General features: G+C 40.1%; 2 protein-coding genes across 7 annotated transcripts in view; one reads left to right on the top strand and one right to left on the bottom strand.

Annotated features, from left to right (window-relative positions):
• Positions 1-372, bottom strand: part of srpk2 (SRSF protein kinase 2) — a 63,920-nt gene extending 63,548 nt beyond the window's left edge. For both annotated transcript variants that reach the window (XM_037543028.1, XM_037543029.1), the window contains exon 1: positions 345-372. In XM_037543028.1, coding sequence (XP_037398925.1) covers positions 345-357 — 13 coding nt within the window. In that variant the 5' untranslated portion in view covers positions 358-372. The remainder of the gene's footprint in view (positions 1-344) is intronic.
• Positions 142-15,414, top strand: pus7 (pseudouridine synthase 7). Of its 5 annotated transcripts, none has more exons than XM_037543034.1 (18): positions 142-248; positions 857-979; positions 1,104-1,421; positions 1,625-1,709; positions 1,894-2,007; positions 2,665-2,809; positions 4,908-4,925; positions 5,458-5,569; positions 6,193-6,270; positions 6,581-6,709; positions 7,412-7,537; positions 10,132-10,193; positions 10,408-10,568; positions 13,772-13,898; positions 14,138-14,239; positions 14,456-14,585; positions 14,692-14,783; positions 14,990-15,414. In XM_037543034.1, the coding sequence occupies exons 1-18, from the start codon at positions 205-207 to the stop codon at positions 15,124-15,126; spliced, it is 2,103 nt and encodes a 700-aa protein (XP_037398931.1). In that variant the 5' UTR covers positions 142-204; the 3' UTR covers positions 15,127-15,414. The 5 variants fall into 5 exon arrangements, with proteins under 5 accessions (XP_037398931.1, XP_037398930.1, XP_037398929.1 ...); XM_037543033.1 differs by having other exon boundaries at positions 1,101-1,421; positions 4,911-4,925; XM_037543032.1 differs by having other exon boundaries at positions 1,101-1,421.
• Positions 15,415-15,513: the final 99 nt, after the last annotated feature.

The raw sequence follows: 15,513 nt of genomic DNA, 5'->3' as shown, positions 1-15,513 counted from the left end.
TAATGAATGGATTTATAATATTAAGACTGTTAACTGAAGCTGGACCTTAAAAACGTTTAGATTTGCCTTTTCTTTCATAAAGATCTGATAAACCCAGATTTCACGGTGAGCCAATGAGCAAGCACGCAGGCGGGGCTGTACGGAGTAAACACTTCCGGTGGAGAGCGGACTCGCAGACACGTGGTTTGTAATGGAGCCTGTCTGATGTTTAGAGCAGCGCTGCGGTTCACAGGACCGGGCTGGACACGGTGAGCACACCACTACAACCCTAACACCTCCTCGACACTGCATGAGTTACGGTAGATATTTGTCTGGCAAACGTACAAACACAGAGATGCGCTTACTTGCGCGCTGCATGAGCCGAGTAGCTAGATAACGCCAGGAACCAGAGACGGTGAAATCGCTCGGCTAGTTTTACCGAGGCTAACAGCTACATGTAACAATCAGAGTGCTGTCCAACGCTAATCGCAGATCGGCCGGTGTCGGTTGTTGCACTGTTGAGTCCATCACAGGTGTGTGCATCTGTTGCATTTTCACTGGTGGAATCTAGTGTAAGGCAACGGAGAGTTGTGATTGGTCTCTGCCACCACCTTCACATCCCAGCCACCTTAACTCAGCAGCCCACATGCATGATTGACAGCACTTAATCCCGCCTCCGAGAATGTCATCTTCCCGATGGATCTGGGAATGCTATGCCTTTACAGATTGAAAGGATGTTGGCAAGCCTTCAAATCTTCTGGTTAAACCTGAGACTTAGGTTCTGGTGGGAAGAATCTAACCAGGTTGGTTCTGCTTGGGCCACCTGTTTAGCAGCACAGCTGTATTAAAAGTATATTAATTATGTTCTATTCCATAGAACTGTTACTCACTGTCTTCATCCTGCTGGAAGTTGGCATAGCCATAATCAGTCAACGAACATCACAGGATTCTACAGCAACCAAAAGACTTCTCCAGCTTTCCAGCAGTTTTCCTCCAGAGAGTAAGTTCCTCAAAGTAGCTCTATGGTAAATTACAGTGAGAAGTGAGAACTACAGTATATCAGCATTCTGCCATGTAACCTTATCTTTCTTCTTTATTTGCCTCTCTTTTATTACTAACAGCAGCTTTGCACCAATGGAGGACAAGGAGCCTTTGACAGAGCCCATTCATATCGGAGAAAAGCGAACATGCCCAGAAGAGGATTCAGAGCCCAGTGCCAAGAGAGCCAGAGTTCAGGATGAAGCTAACGGCAGCCATGTCACTAAAACAAAAGAGGAAGATGAAGAGCTGGAGGCGGATGAGGAAGAGGAGCCTCTTGTGGGTGAAGATGGAGAAGGAGAAAGCTTTGCTGATATGATGAAGCATGGCCTTAGCGAAGTGGATGTGGGCATTCATAAATTTGTCAGTGACCATAAAGGATTCTCAGGAATTTTGAAAGAGAGGTTAGTGTGTTTGTGTGCGTCCTCCTCCAGATGTTTTTATAAACCTTTCTAAAACAACTGAACTGTTTTCTGCAATATACTGTCAATGTCTGCTCATATTTTGGAACTGAGATGGCTGTTAACAGTATCTTGCAGATAAGCATGATACCATGGATTAGTGAGCAATGTTTGAGTCTCTTTCTTTTTTTTTTTTGTCTGATCAGATATTCTGACTTTGTGGTTCACGAGATTAGCAAAGAGGGAAAGATTGTGCGGCTAGATGACCTCTCAGTCCCTGTGGAAACTGAGGTAAGACGTACTGCTGGTTAGGATACAACATTTCCCAGATCTTGCTCAGAAAAATTTGAAAAATTTGCCGTTGATTATGTGATATTTCTTTGTAGACAAGTTAGACTTTATAAATCCTGAACTCCTCTGCCTATGGTATTTGAAGCTCTTATATTTTTGTGTTTTTCTCCTCTGCTCCCCTCAGGAAGCCTCTGTAGAGGTTGAGCCAACAGATTGTCAGGCTCTGACAGAAGAGCAGAAACAACAGCTTGCTGATCTGCAGCTCTTCAAAAACAAAGAGGGAAATGTAGCTATTGAGGTGAGATGGTTCTCACTTCTCAATTTATTAACATCATTATTGCGTGTCTCAAATAGGATTGTGTACACAGCTTAAATTACTTTATTTGTATTGACACATTTTAAAATGTAGCATAGTTGACTTCAGCAGTAGTTTAATTAATATGTCTTTAAAAAATCTCAATTAACTCTGTAGTCTTGGAGACAGAAATGGCCCAGTTAGCATGTCACACAAATATCAGACTGTGTAATCTCAGAAGCCTCTGCAAGATTGAAACATTGATTTTTTTTGTAGTAGAGTGTCAGAAGTTACTAAAGGGATCTGCCCATCTTGTGCCAGTCACCAGAGGAACAGCTGTGATCAGCTGTGGGCTGTCTAATCAGAATCAGAATACTTCATTGATCCCAGAGGGAAATGGCAGAAATGTCTAAATGCATGTAACAAAAAAAGGAGAGTATATTAAAGCAGCAAAATAGTACTAAATGAGTAGGGAAGATGAAAATAACAGATAAAAACAGCAGAAACGTTTCTAACCATATCCCTGAACCAATATTTGCTCACTGAGCATTAAAAGAATTACTCTAAAGATTTGAAATTTATGGGGCAGACATTTCAGTCTGCTGTAGGCTATGTTTTCTTTATCGTATTCCTATATTTCCTATATTTCCTTCTACATAGGTGGAAAACGACTCCAAAGAGAAACGTACTCTGCTTCATAAAGCAGTGAAGACGTTATACCCAGGACTGGAGACTAAGACTGAGGAAAGGGAAGGCAAGAAGTTCATAGTGGCCTACCATGCAGCTGGGAAGAAAGCACTGGCAGGTACTGACCATACAGTCCAGGGGATTCATCTACATTCACCCATCTCTCTGTCTCGCATTCTCTCGTTTTCTCTTTCTTTTTCCTTCTCTCTCTCTCTCTCTCTCTCTCTCTCTCTCTCTCTCTCTCTCTCTCTCTCTCTCTCTCTCTCTCTCTCTCTCCCACTCTTTGGTTATTTTTATGTCTCTCTCCCTCTTGATCATCTCTCTCTCTCTTTTTTTTCTCTCCCTTTCTCAAAAGAGGCTGTGTGACTAGATGTTATTAGACTATTTGTTATTTTAACGTTTTTGCACGTTTTATTCTTCTGGTCATCCCTCAGTGTCTCTCCATCCTTAAAGTTGCATGTTTCATTGACTGCATTTAAATTAACAGTTGGCATGTAGAGGTGCATGAACACACACAGATGAGACATCTGTGCATGTTTCTAAGGGGGTTTGGTGATATGCCCAATCACATGGTTACCATGGTAATAGAAGATGAGCCTAGTTACTGACCTGAGACCAGGATGCTGTTTTTTTTTTTTTTTTTTTTTTTTTTTTCTTTTCCCCTAAAGGGGGTCATGTTCAGAAAGATCTTTCAGTGAAATCAGGCAATAATGTCCACAGTTTGTTCTGTGGTTCAGCAGCCAGTAATCTCTTGAAAAACAGGAGCTTTAAGAAGTGTCCCCCAGCATCATTTGAACTTGCTGAATAATACAAACAAAACCTGCCTTTGTCTATTTAACCACCCCAGCTGTCTATGCAGTTATTGTGTATGGTTCTTAACATGTGAATGGCCTTTACCATAAAGCACAAACAGAACTTTTACTTGCTTTTTACAAACAGGTTGGTTATGTGAAGTATGTCTTGTAAAATGCATAATACATACCTTGTTCATGTCATGCTTTACTAAATTTATTTTTTAAAATGTAACTTTGTACTATTTTAGCATTAAATTAAAGTTTAACACTTAAACAAAGTATAAGTAAAGATTTAGATACATATAATTTTGCATATGCTGATATTCTAGTTCTTTACTGTTTCACCACAGTACATCAACCCATTTTCTGGTCCTGATCTCACTGAAGAGATACTGAGCAAGGACTAGTTGGGGGTATTATGACTGGGTAACCTTTTCCCCTTATTAGTCAGTCAGAAGGTCACTAACATAGCATTGTTACTTCAAGACTAGACCAGCTTAGTAAGCCCTCCACAAAACTAGGGGTCAACAATTTGGGGAAAATATTGAAAATCAGATTTTTCTGATTAATATTACAACTGTGATTTAAGTTGCAATTATTTTCTATTAATGAAGATCCACTTTTTCTAGCTTGAGTCTGGACCCTTCAGTGTAGTGTGCCAGACTGCCAGTAAATAAGTTTGTGAAGTCACAACACCTTGAGGTTTTGTTGCCCACAGACAGCTTTGTGTTATTAGGTTAAATTTCCCCATTTAAAACTTAAGATAACATGTTTGATAATGAAGGTTATAATTAAAAAATGTAGGTCTTGTGTTTTGAAAATTGCACTCGCTTAGATTTCAGTTTTGATATAAAATGATTCATCTTTCAGCCCTACAAAAAGCCAAAAAATAATACATATGTGTTTCTGCATGTGTTATACATTTTTTTTGGGTGGGAAGCTGTTTGCATAATCATTGATAATAAAAGACTTGAGGTTGTCTTGAAAAATATTTGATGTAATCTCTATGCAGGGAGTGATATTTTGGACATTATTCATGTATTGATATGATGGTGTTTTTCAACCTTTTTGTGTTTGCTGGTGTCACTAATGATTTGGATTGTCGGGCATTTGTAATAAGCAAGTAGACGGAGTTGTTTTTCAAGCCAATTCCTGGTTTGGTGGTATTCTCTTTGATTTGTTAGCATTAAGCACCTGTGGATATACAGTAGACTGTGCTTCATAAGTTTGACATGGTAAAGTACGTTGAAAGGATGTATAGGCTAGTTGGTCCCAGGTCTCTGGCTCCTGCCATACAGAAGTGTTTGAGCACATCCTCTTCCTGCATGTGACTCATGCCCCATCACTGGGTTCCCTCACTGGTCAATGGCCACTCTCAGTAACACTCTTTTGTCCTTCTAATGCTCCTCTTTCTTGGGACAGAAGTTCGAACAGCTGCAGGTAAGAACTTTTCCTCCACTCAGCTCCACGAGAGGGGTTGGGGGAATCGAAAGGCTTGATTTGTTGGATTCAGGAGACTTGCTTGAGGAATAATAGTACATCTACTGTTGTTTTCAGAGTTTGTGCTATTAAATATGAATAACTGATGCCTTTGGTTAGTTGCAGTCAGTGTGTATTTTTCTTTTAAGTAAACTAAGGGGATTTTTGTTCGTTTGAAAAAGGCTTTTCTGTCACCTGTAGCTCTTTTCTGACAGGCTGGCAAATTGATGCTCACTTCAATCTAACAGGACAGAGCTCTTCTTATGAAGTGCATACATCTAATACCGTGTATTGACTACTCTAGATTCCAATTAAGTACTCTTGCTCGTCAAGGACTCCGCTGCCACTCATGCACAGATACGCATAATTTTGAATAGGCCTGTTGTGAAGGACTGGGTCACAATTATTTGCAAGCAAATTGCAGACTTTAAAAAATTTTAAATTGTACTTTTGTTATTCATTCTATTTTTTTGTCTGTCTCTATTCATCGAAGCCCCTAGAAAACACTCGTGGCCAAAGAACCGTGGCAGCTTCTGCCATTTTGTGCTCTACAAGGAGAATAAAGATACTATGGATGCCATCAATGTTCTCTCCAGGTTTCTCAGGTATGTTCTGGCTCCTGAATGAAGCAACAGTGTCTGCTTTTAAAATTTGAAAGTCTGATGCCTTCTTCATAAGAAAATTTTTTTTTTTTGTTTTATGTGTTATTATGTGTAATATTTAATGTGTTAATTAGCACATTTAGAGGATTACTTCAGGGGCTGATCATGAACCAGTCTGACTCATCTTTTATGTACAGTTGTATGCAAATTTGAACATCCCTGGTCAAATAGCAGGTTTTGTAGATTTTTCTATGTGAAAGTAACACATTCTGTATGGAGAACAAACCTCTGTATGGCATTGTGGTGCATACGATTGTATCAACTGATGCAGTTTAAAGACTTGACTTTAGGTACTGACTGATTGCAGACAGTACTTGTAAAAGTTTGAGTACATTTGCTTGAAAGCAGGTTTGCTGTAATTCTGTGTATATATAAGCAGAATTGGATATCATCAGGTCTTAATGAACACTGACCAACAAAAAGTTCTCGAAGATTTTATATATTTGCCATATCGCCCACCTCAAGTAATACATTTTCCCTGTTCACTCTTAGCACAATGTTCCTTTTCTGACCAGACCTTTGATATCCTGCCTTTTTCTCACTTGGTTTTCCATATGTGTTCTCAGAGTTCGACCCAATGTCTTCTCCTACATGGGCACTAAAGACAAGAGAGCCATCACAGTGCAGGAGATTGCTGTGCTGAAGTGAGTACAGCTGAAATATTTCAATTACATTGATTTAAATTGCATATATTAAAAAGAATCTTAATTAATGAAGCATGTCTGTTTTGTTTTTGACAACTGCTTTATATGTGATTGTTCCTGTGCTTTGTTACTGTGATTTGATGTATTCAATGTGTGGATTTTGTTGACACTGGTTCTGATTCAGAACTGATGAGTTATGACAATTTTTTTTCTTCTTTAAGCATGACCCTCATAACTGTGGGTATTTGATTGTACTAAATATGTTTGTATGAATGGCCTTTTCAGAAAGTCTCTACTTATATGCCCTCAGAATCAGTGCAGAGAGATTATCTCACCTCAATAAGTGCCTGATGAACTTCAAACTGGGAAATTTCAGCTATAAAAAGCACCCTCTGAAGCTGGGGGAGCTGCAGGGGAACCATTTCACTGTGGTACTGAGGTTGGTGCGCACTTCAAGGGCATACTTCACTGTAGTGTACAGCTTGGTGCATACATTAGTTAGGGCAGCTTATTTTAGGCAGTACTATGCTCTGTTTCCTAAACACAACCAGTACATACTTATTCCTCAGGTTTGCACCTTCTTATTTAGTGTATTAAATGTTGTTTTGCACTGTTTTGTACAAGGCTGTGGCAGTATATGAAATATCTCAATCCAAATATTTTGTCAAATCATACTGCTTATGGAATTGTAGTCAATTATATAATTCATGAACTATTCTCACTTTGTCTGTGCAGTATCAAACATTTCCCAACTTCACAAGCCATCTCAGATTAAGATCTAATGTTCATGACAGTTGTAGTCAGATAGTTTGAACACTATAGTTTACCATTTGCAACATCTTTTTTATTTTGCTATATTTAGCCCACATCCTTATTTATAACTAATTAAACTAATGATTCATGAGATTTTGAATAACATCTTCTCTATTTCCTCTCTGTCACTGATACATACAAAAGCACTAATAGCGTATCCTTATGAAGAATTTGAATTATTGTGGAAAAATAGTTGTCTGTGCATGTGACTAAATACTGTATACTTTCACATGCTCAGAGTTTATATACAGCCCAGGTCTTGAGAAATATAGCTCTTTTTTGTTTTCTTTAGACAACTCATATGTAATACTCAGGTAATTTTCTCCAGGAACGTCTCATGCTCTGATGAGCAGGTGGAGCAGGCCATGATGTCACTCAGGGATACAGGCTTCATTAACTACTATGGCATGCAGCGCTTTGGCACCACAGCTGTACCCACACACCAGGTCGGCAGGTAAACGCGCACCTGGATGGCTAGCAGCATACATCGTGCAACGCTTACACATGCTACTAAAAACCTATTAGATCAAATACACTAGACATGCATAATACCATTTTTCTGAGTCCGATACCATACTGACTAACCTACTTGGAATTAAGTAATTGTGTCAGTGAGTGCAGTGTTCCTTAACAGTTACAGTGGGTTGCAAAAGTATTCAGCCCCCTTGAACTTTTCAACCTTTTGCCACATTTCAGGCTTCAAACATAAAGATATGAAATTGTAATTTTTTGTGAAGAATCAACAACAAGTGGGACACAATTGTGAAGTGGAACGAAATTTATTGGATATTTTAAACTTTTTTTAGAAATAAAAAACTGAAAAGTGGGGCGTGCAATATTATTCGGCCCCTTTACTTTCAGTGCAGCAAACTCACTCCAGAAGTTCAGTGAGGATCTCTGAATGATCCAATGTTGACCTAAATGACTGATGATGATAAATAGAATCCACCTGTGTGTAATCAAGTCTCCGTATAAATGCACCTGCTCTGTGATAGTCTCAGAGTTCTGTTTAAAGCGCAGAGAGCATCATGAAGACCAAGGAACACACCAGGCAGGTCCGAGATACTGTTGTGGAGAGGTTTAAAGCCGGATTTGGATAGAAAAAGATTTCCCAAGCTTTAAACATCTCAAGGAGCGCTGTGCAAGCGATCATATTGAAATGGAAGGAGCATCAGACCACTGCAAATCTACCAAGACCCGGCCGTCCCTCTAAACTTTCAGCTCAAACAAGGAGAAGACTGATCATAGATGCAGCCAAGAGGCCCATGATCACTCTGGATGAACTGCAGAGATCTACAGCTGAGGTGGGAGACTTTGTCCATAGGATAACGATCAGTGGTACACTGCACAAATCTGGGCTTTATGGAAGAGTGGCAAGAAAAAGCCATTTCTCAAAGATATCCATAAAAAGTCTCATTTAATGTTTGCCACAAGCCACCTGGGAGACACACCAAACATGTGGAAGAAGGTGCTCTGGTCAGATGAAACCAAAATCGAACTTATGTTTGGCATAAAAGCAATACAGCTCATCACCCTGAACACACCATCCCCACTGTCAAACATGGTGGTGGCAGCATCATGGTTTGGGCCTGCTTTTCTTCAGCAGGGACAGGGAAGATGGTTAATATTGATGGGAAGATGGATGGAGCCAAATACAGGACCATTCTGGAAGAAAACCTGTTGGAGTCTGCAAAAGACCTGAGACTGGGACGGAGATTTATCTTCCAACAAGACAATGATCCAAAACATAAAGCAACATCTACAATGGAATGGTTCACAAATAAACGTATCCAGGTGTTAGAATGGCCAAGTCAAAGTCCAGACCTGAATCCAATCGAGAATCTGTGGAAAGAGCTGAAAACTGCTGTTCACAAACGCTCTCCATCCAACTTCACTTCACTCTCGATGTGCAAGACTGACAGAGACGTACCCCAAGCCACTTGCAGCTGTAATCACAGCAAAAGGTGGCGCTACAAAGTATTAAAGCAAGGGGGCTGAATAATATTGCACGCCCCACTTTTCAGTTTTTTATTTCTAAAAAAAGTTTAAAATATCCAACAAATTTCATTCCACTTCACGATTGTGTCCCACTTGTTGTTGACTCTTCACAAAAAATGTCAATTTCATATCTTTATGTTTGAAGCCTGAAATGTGGCAAAAGGTTGAAAAGTTCAAGGGGGCTGAATACTTTTGCAACCCACTGTAAATCATTTAAAATCTAGTTGATTTTAAATGACAAGCATTAGCTAGCTATGTTCTATTCTAACCACAGTACCATTTAAGGTGGAATGGGAAAATGCAAATGAGAAGCTGGCAAATAGAATGCCAACTTCGGCCTTTGAAGTAAGGCTGAATTAAGGTTAAAAACACAATTTACTACGATATAGTAATAATACAGGCATGCTCACTCAATGGGTAGGACAAATTCTTAGAACATCGCTCTAAGTATTTTTGACTCAGCAATCAGTGGCAGTATTGCTGGTCAGCTAGGCTGGCTAACGGTAAAGTAGCACCCCTATGCTACTTGTTTACATTGGAGTGGAAGAGCCTTATGGCAGAAGATAGATTACAGCACTGCCATCTTGTGGTCAGGGGTTTAAACACGACAAAAAGTACCGTCTGCAATGAATCTTATTGTGAACTATTAATTCAAAATTGATACACAACTTGAGTATCACAACACATCATGATGCTCAAGTGAATCAATATTTTGTTACACATCTATGACGTACACTGTACGTTTAAGTGGACAAAGCCTATGATTTATACTCGCACTGAATGAAAACGGTTGGTTCACACTATGTAAACTTTGTTCATTAGTGCAGCAGTGTACACGCTGCTTATGCAAATATCAGTGTTGGTATCGGTCACTTTTTATGAGAACAAATAAATGAGCACTATAAGCCCAATACCTGATACAACTGTTGGTATCGATGCATCCCTAAATTACACTGGACCTGTTAGATTAATTTATTAATCTAGTACAATGTAAGTGTTTTCAGCGTGAGTTATAAATTGATTGCTGCAAACACCTTTCTTTATTTCCAGGGCCATCCTGCAGAATAACTGGACTGAGGTGATGGACCTCATCTTAAAGCCACGTCCTGGGGGTTAGCCACTGTGCTTATCATCTAATCTTTTTCCATTTTATCATTTAATGTGGAAACGAAATAGGGTTTGTAGATAGGGTCTGTATTTCCTCAGGAATGCAGTGCTAGATTTAATATTTTTCTCTCTATTTCCTGTCTCCAACACACACACACACACGCACACGCACACGCACACACACATGCACATGCACAATCTCCTACTGACCACTGCTAGCGGAGAAGGGCTATCTGGTGAAGTGTAGAGAGGAATGGGCCCAGACTCAGGATCCTGAGGCAGCGCTGAAGAAACTGCCAGTCAAGCGCTGTGTAGAGGGCCAGCTACTGAGAGGACTGTCAATGTACGGCAAAAAGAACATCATAACTGCCTTTGGACTGGTGAGTATACACAGTCACATATTTGCTAAAATGTAGAGTGTGTACACATGTACAGAAATGCATAAAAGCCGGTTATGTAGATTCTTCCAAGAACTCTTGCTGGTTCGTGTAAAATAAACAATAGTATAATGTCATCAGATGGACAGTAGAGCCAAAGCCTGACACTAGGATGTATCTGTGTATATAAAGTAGGACAGTGTTTTGGAAGCTTTGGGATAAAGTGTGCTAGTCGTTCATGCCAGCCATTAACATAATAATGTTTAATGCAGAGACCTTTAGTCAGTGTTGTATCAGATTTCGCCCCAGCATTTAAGACATGCTGTACTGGAAATCTGTAAATGACAAAAATGGGAAGCATATGAATGATTAAATGTGTGCTAGAGTCCAGAAAACAGGAAAGGCAATACGTTGAAAATAGAAAAATCAGTAGATAAAGTTACATGAAATATTTAAATTTGTCATGTACTTTTGGAGACTTTAGGAAGTATTTAAAAGTTTTTTTTTTTTTTTGTATTGTGTAATCTCTTTATTTAAGCTTCTCACTAAAAAAGGAACCTCATCAATAAATTAGCGGAACAGTTGAAAAAAGGATTGGAGAAGTAGTGTAGTAGTGTGATTTGGAACATGCAGCCACTGTTGTTCTTGCTAGATGATAATGTTATTGAGGTGTTGAAAATAATAAATATATACTGATGAAACTGGTTTTAAATGGGGAAGAAAATCTCTCTCTTTCTCTACATACAGTTGAAGTCTACATAAGTTTACATACACCTTATCCACGTTCATTTAAACATTCACAATTGCTGACATTTTATCGTAGTACACATTTACTGTTAGGTCAGTTTGGATCACTGCTATATTTTAAGAAGGTGAAAAGTCTGAATATTGCTAGAGGCAATAATTTATTTAATCACATTCACATGGTTAGTATATGGTAGCATTGCCTTTAAGTTGATAAACTTGGGTTAAACATTTCAGGTAGCCTTCCACAAGCTTCTCATAAGCTGCTGGAATTTTGGCCCATTTCTCCTGACAAAACTGGTGTACCTGAGTCAGGTTTGTAGGCCTCCTTGCTCGCAGATGCTTTTTCAGTTCTGCACATAAATTTTCTATGGGATTGAGGTCAAAGCTTTGTGATGGCCACTCCATTACCTTCACTTTGTTGTCCTTAAGCAATTTTGCCACAATTTTCATTTGGAAGACCCCTTAGTGCCTAAGCTTTAACTTCCTGGCTGAAGTTCTGAGATGTTGCTTCTCCTCATAATTTTCCTTCCTCATAAACCACCTGTTTTATGAAGTGCACCATTCCCTCCTGCAGCAAAGCACCCTCACACCGTGATGCTGCCACCCTCATGCTTCATATTTAGGATGGTGTTTTTGGGGCTTGCAAGCCTCCCCCTTTTCCCTCCAATCTCCAATTAACTGAAATGATGTCACTTAGTCTGTCAGAAGGTTCTGAAGCCATGATATTTTTTTTTTCCAAGCTAATAAAAGGTACAGTCAACTTGTATGTTAACTTCTGACCCACTGAAAATGTCATTGCTTGTGTCATGTACAAAGTACTAAACGACTTACTAAAACTGTAGTTTGTTGACATGGAATCTGTGTAGGGAATAAATATTACTTTTAATAACTTCAGCCTGTATATAGGTATATGTACGCCCACTGCCTAACATGCTGTTGTTCCTCTGTGCGCCCCAAAATAGCTCTGACCTGCTGTGGCATTGACATTGCATTATCCTGCCAAAAGAGGCACTGCCATTGGTGAATACCTTGAAGATGTGTACCTGGTCCACAACAATGTTTAGATACACTGTACTGCCAAAAGTATTCGCTTGTCTGCCTTCACATGCATATGAAATTGAGTGAAATGGCATTCTTAATCCATAGGGTTTAATATGATGTCGGCCCACCCTTTAACAGCTTCAACTCTTCTGGGAAGGCTTTAAACAAGGTTTAGGAGTGTGTTTATGGTAATTTTTGACCATTTTTCCAGAAGCGCATTTGTGAGGTCAGACACTGATGTTGGACGAGAAGGCCTGGCTCGCAGTCTCCGCTCTAATTCATCCCAAAGGTGTTCTATCGGGTTGCGGTCAGGACAAACTGTTCCCACAAAGTTAGGAGAATGAAATTGTCTAAAATCTCTTGGTCTGCTGAAGCATCAACAGTTTCTTTCACTGGAACTAAGGGGCTGAGCTCAACTCCTGAAAAACACCTCCACACCATAATCCCCCCTTCCATCAAACTTTACACTTGGCACAATGCAGTCAGACAAGTACCGTTCTTCTAGCAACCGCAAAACCCAGAGTCATCCATCAGATTGCCAGATGGAAAAGCATGATTCGCCACTCCAGAGAACACATCTCCACTGCTCTAGAGTCCAGTGGCAGCACTTTACAGCACTGCATTCAACGCTTTGCATTGCGCTTCGTGATGTAAGGCTTGCTTCCACTTTGTTATAATATCACTGACAGTTGACTGTGGAATATTTAGTAGTGGGGACATTTCATGACTGTATTTTTGTTGCCCAGGTCCATGCTGGAACCATGTCGGTACCATGCTGGAATTCACCCATTCTTTCGTAAATGTTTGTAGAAGCAGTCTGCATGCTTGGTTTTATACACCTGTGGCCATGGAAGTGATTAAAACCCCTGAATTCAATGATTTCAATGGGTGAGTGAGTACTTTAGGAAATATAGTATAGGTGCCAAATTAACATCCACATTAATGCCTGGACCCAAAGGTTCCCAGCAGAACATTGCCCAGAGCATCACACTCCCTCCACTGGCTTGTCTTCTTTCCACAGTGCATCCTGGTACCATCACTTCCCCAGGTAAATTGCGTACGTCTGTCTGGCTGTCTATGTAATGTAAAAGAAAAGGACTCCTTGAACCAGGTGCCCTTCTTCCGTTGCTCCAAGGTCCATAGTTCTGACCCTCGCATACCCGCTGAAGGTGCTTTAACGGGGACAAGGGTTAACATGGGAACTCTGACCGGTCTGTGGCTATATTGTGACACATTCTTCCTGTAACCATCATTAAAAATTTCTATGACTTGTGCCACAGTAGTCCTTTGGATGAGACAGGATAGCCACGGTTGCCCTGTGCATCCATTAACCTTGAGCACTCATACACCCTGTTGCTGGTTCATGGTTTGTCCCTCCTCAGACCACTAACGGTTTGTTCTGTTGTTCTTTCTCTCAGATCCCCCGCAACAACAGACTCATGTACATCCATAGCTACCAGAGCTTTGTGTGGAACACCATGGTCAGCAGGAGAGTGGAGGCTTATGGCCTTAAAGCTGTGGAAGGAGACTTGGTTCTCAGAGGAGGTATGATTCTAACTGAGGGGATGCATATGAGGTTCGGAAGAGTGCTGCTCAAGGTGTAGGCCAGTGGTTCTTATGCTGGAGCACAAAAAAACACAGTAGTAGTTATTTTAAGCCTATTGAGAGCATGCTGTCTGTATAGCAGACTTTCGCAGCCCAAAAAAGAATCACTTATGCTGATTGCTGCTGTGCAGATTGCTGTTTGATAGCATATGTAATTTTAGATTGTGTGTGTCCCGCAGGCACTGCCCATGTACTGACTGCTGAGGAAGCTGAAAAGCAGTCCATTCATGATGTTGTAATGCCATTGCCTGGATTTGATGTTATCTACCCCACACACGAAGGTAGGTTGTAATACCTACATCTTCACATCGTTCATTTCCCACCTCTGCATATGTTTATTGTAAACTTTTTTTTTCTGGCTGGCAATTTTCTGGTCTCTGCTTAGAGTTGTCTGTAATTTTGTGTCGTGTTCAGATTCCTGTTTTGGAAAGCCTTAAATGGCAGTGTTTGTGGCATAATTTGACACATCTGTTCCATGCTTTCTGTCTGTGTGGCAGTGGGGAAGGGTTACAGAGACTTGCTGACAGTCGATAATCTGGACATTGATAACCTGAGGCATAAAGTGCGTGATTACTCTCTGGCTGGAGCCTACCGCCGCATCCTCATAAGGCCCAGCGACGTCAGCTGGTAAACCTAGTGTCTTTTATTTTAGCTTTAGCAAATGCTCTTTGTTCACAAATTTGTTTCTTTGTTTTAATCATGCTCTTAAATGCATTTCTCATATTTTTCAAAGGGAAGTGATCCAATATGATGACCCTAAAGTGCCCCTGATTTACACGGATGTAGAAAAGCTGGAAAACAAATCATTACCGGTTTATCTTAAAGGTGAGCAATTCTGCCTTATCCCACAGCTAAAGTTGTATCATTAAAATAGTATACAAAACCTTTTTGACACAGAAAATACCTGCCTTCCTTTAAATACATTATGAAAGCAGGTACCAGTGGTCGGTTCACTCCTCCTGACATCACTCAGTGTATTTGTTTTTTCTTTTCCTCTTTTTTTGCCACTCTCTCCCTACGCTGTCTTATAGAGGGCAAATACAGAGCACTGAAGATGGAATTTTCACTGCCACCCTCTACCTATGCTACCATGGCAATCAGAGAGGTTCTCAAAATGGACACCAGCATCAAGAACCAGACGCAGCTTAACACTGTATGGCTGAACTGAGGACCATTTGTGTTTTGGGTTCCCCCAGGCTTTTGTTTGGAGTAACTGTTTAAAAACTCCAACAGAAAATAAGCACAGCAGCAGAGTTACAGCTTTGCTGTTCAGTAATTGCTTTTTTCTTATTTTGTTTTTTTTTTAGAAACTTCTCGGCCATTTGGCCTAGAAAGGCAGTAGTGATAAATGTTAAGCTTAATTGCCATTTAATACCCTGCACTTAGCAGGATGGATGCTGGGCATACAAAGTGAAGCACCCTGTCCCTTGATGAAATAAATGGAGATCATACAACATTCATTGTGTACGTAATATCTTAAGACTCCAGGTGTACAGATGGGACAAATACTTTTTTAAATACATTTTTGTATATTTACTGAATAACATTTGTAAAA

Source organism: Pygocentrus nattereri, chromosome 11, assembly GCF_015220715.1.
Source record: "Pygocentrus nattereri isolate fPygNat1 chromosome 11, fPygNat1.pri, whole genome shotgun sequence".
Classification (NCBI taxonomy): Eukaryota; Metazoa; Chordata; class Actinopteri; order Characiformes; family Serrasalmidae; genus Pygocentrus; species Pygocentrus nattereri.
The sequence above is the reverse complement of the archived record's forward strand: the minus strand, read 5'-3'. Positions and strand labels throughout refer to the sequence as shown.